Source organism: Dendrobium catenatum, unplaced genomic scaffold, assembly GCF_001605985.2.
Source record: "Dendrobium catenatum unplaced genomic scaffold, ASM160598v2 fragScaff_scaffold_1676, whole genome shotgun sequence".
Classification (NCBI taxonomy): domain Eukaryota; kingdom Viridiplantae; phylum Streptophyta; class Magnoliopsida; order Asparagales; family Orchidaceae; genus Dendrobium; species Dendrobium catenatum.
In genome coordinates, this window is record NW_021320138.1 from 385,057 (window position 1) to 387,773 (window position 2,717).

The 2,717-nt window shown below is 29.8% G+C and overlaps 1 protein-coding gene across 1 annotated transcript in view; it reads right to left on the reverse strand.

Annotated features, from left to right (window-relative positions):
• Positions 1–231: 231 nt before the first annotated feature.
• Positions 232–2,717, reverse strand: part of LOC110109996 (ABC transporter G family member 26) — an 11,403-nt gene continuing 8,917 nt past the window's right edge. The window contains exons 7-9 of the mRNA XM_020841263.2: positions 2,081–2,365; positions 1,781–1,888; positions 232–501 (exon numbers count right to left, since the gene is read on the reverse strand). Coding sequence (XP_020696922.2) covers positions 232–501; positions 1,781–1,888; positions 2,081–2,365 — 663 coding nt within the window. The remainder of the gene's footprint in view (positions 502–1,780; positions 1,889–2,080; positions 2,366–2,717) is intronic.

Below are 2,717 nucleotides of genomic sequence, written 5' to 3' on the forward strand. Positions count from 1 at the left end.
TTGCTTGCTAAAACGGTTTTTTAGTACAAAAAATTCAAATTCAAGAAATTTTTGTACTAGAAAACTGTTTTAGAAAGCAAGAGAAAAGCCGTCCCAAACGAAGCCTTAGTTGGGACTCAACCCCATAATATAAAAAAATAAAATAAAATATATTTCCATTCCCACCAATAAAATGCAAATGATGACAACATATACCATTTTCATACCAAAACGGTCATATTTCAACAATCATCAGATTGAAGAAGCATTAATTCTCCAACGAAGACAAAAATATGCTAATAATCTATAAATCAGAGCCATAGCTGCAAGAATCCATATTTCATTCCATTGACTGTACAGATTTATAGTGTCAAATGATGGTGAACTTTGAAGACTTCGGCATCCTCCTTTGCTTTGGCAATCATAGAGGAGATTTCCTGAATACTGTACTTTCAGAAGAAGTCTGAATCCATGATGCATGAAAGATACCTGCTTCATCCACCTCATGAATCTGGGTAGGTGCTGTTCAAATAAAATTTTACAGATGTATGAGATTTTAATTAAGTGTTTCAAATCATTCAATGAACTTATTAAGAGTTTGTTTGGGGCAGTTTAAGCTTTCTTGTTTTTGCTTTTAAAAACTACTTTCTTAGACTTCGTTTGAGACGGCTTTTTTATTGTTTCTTAAAGCAGTTTTCTAGTAAAAAATTAAATATTTTATACTAAAAAGCTGCTTTAAAACGCAGTAAGAAAACTGTCACAAACGAAACCTTCATCAGAGTTTCAAAAATGCTTCTTAAGAAAAAGCTTTTTAAAAGCAAAAATTAAAAAAGATGATGCAAAGCTGTCTTACAAATAGACATTATTTTTCACAAACTACTTTTCTTATCATGAAAATAGTACTTGTAAAAGTTCTTCCAAACAACCTAAGTAAAAGTGTTAAGTTTTAATCATGGCTTATGCATAATGAAGTTATTAAATTGAAGAATAGGGATCTAAATGAAGATATAGTTTTAAAAGTTAAGACTTTATATTTTTCTGTGATTATGTAATAGAAGTATGCCATAGAGACTAAAGAAAGAAAGAAAATATAAAAATATAATGAAACTAGCTTTGTTGTATGAATCACATTAGACAATAAAGAAAGTCATTGATTAATTGAACAATTAAGAATGACAATAATGAGAGCTTTAAAAGGATTAAGGCAAAAATAAGAAAATTAATTAAGAAATAGCTATATTAGAGGCGGTCTAAATAATATCTATAGAAATTATGGTGAAAAATAGACTTATGCTTAGTTTGAGATGGCTTTCTTACTATTTCTTAGAGCAGTTTTCTAGTAAAAATTTTAATTTTTATACTAAAATGCTGCTTTAAAAAGTAGTAAGAAAGTAGTCCCAAATGAAATCCTAATAATTGGATATGTATAATGAGAGAGAGAAAATGTACTAATAAATCAAGTAGCTTGAGCTAATGTTGAAGGTTTATAAAGAAAAAAATAGATCAAATATAACTAACATATAGGTTGTGAAAAAAATCATATAAATTTGATTTAGCGTCTCATGGAACATTTTGCTATGACATAAGAGAGAATGAAAATGAATCAAAAGCAGGTCCCAAATATTTGGAATATGGCTACTGATAGAATAAACTCTTATCTCTTTGCATCACCTAATTATCTAGTTAAGTCTAGTAATTAAAAATTGCCTCTATTGAAATATAAGAAATAAAGAAACACAATACAGTTGCCTATATATTGCTTCTAGTTACAAAAAGAAAGCAGAAATGCAATTATCAATACCTGAACATAATAGCCTCCAGTGAGCAGAAACAACATTAGCACCAAAGAGGCCATAAATCCTGCTCTTTTTACATTTAGAGTAGCTGCTCCGAAGAGCTCTCCTGTTCCCTAAAGACAGGCAAATATAAAAAATTTGAGAATTTTGGTTCCATTTTCCGCTTAAAATAAAATATATTTAAAACATTTAAAAGTTACACATCATAAGAAATTCATATATTTTTTATTTATTAAAATGATTCTTTAATTATTCCTTAACAATCTAAACAGTAAGAAGAAGGCAAAAGGATACTCGCAATTTACCTGGCTTGTGACAACAATTAACAATATAGCAAATAGCGTCAGGAAAAAATGAGATGCTGATCTTCTCAAATCCACCATGAAGTACAAAATGAGAAGAAAAATGGTAGGATAGAAAATATGGGCTATCATGTCGCAGAGAGTACTGGAAACATAGTACACACTTAGTTTATACATATCTGCTTTTTTCTCCTTCACCAAATAAGCCTTCTCAAATGGAAATACATATACTGCTCCAAATAAAGCAGAAGATGTCCAAAATATGCATAAGTAGAACATTAGCCCAACCTACAAAAAATTTTTTAAAAAAATCTTCTGCTCAAATCCCACTCTTGTGCAAGTTTCTAGTTGCAGCATTTAGTAAAAATTCAATTAGTAATGCACAATGAATGCAGGGTTAGACTAGCAAACAACACAATGAAGTGTTAAACAAATACAGGCCTTCCGATGACCCGGTTAGGAAAGTTGAGGTATTAGATTTGACTTATGTAAAGAAAGGTAAAGGTAAATCTAAAAAGACTTGGTTAGAAAATATTAGAAATGATCTTTCTTTATTAGATTTAAATGAGAATTTGATTTTTAACATAACATAATGACGAAAAAGGATTCATGTAGCCGACCCCACATAGTGGGACAAAGG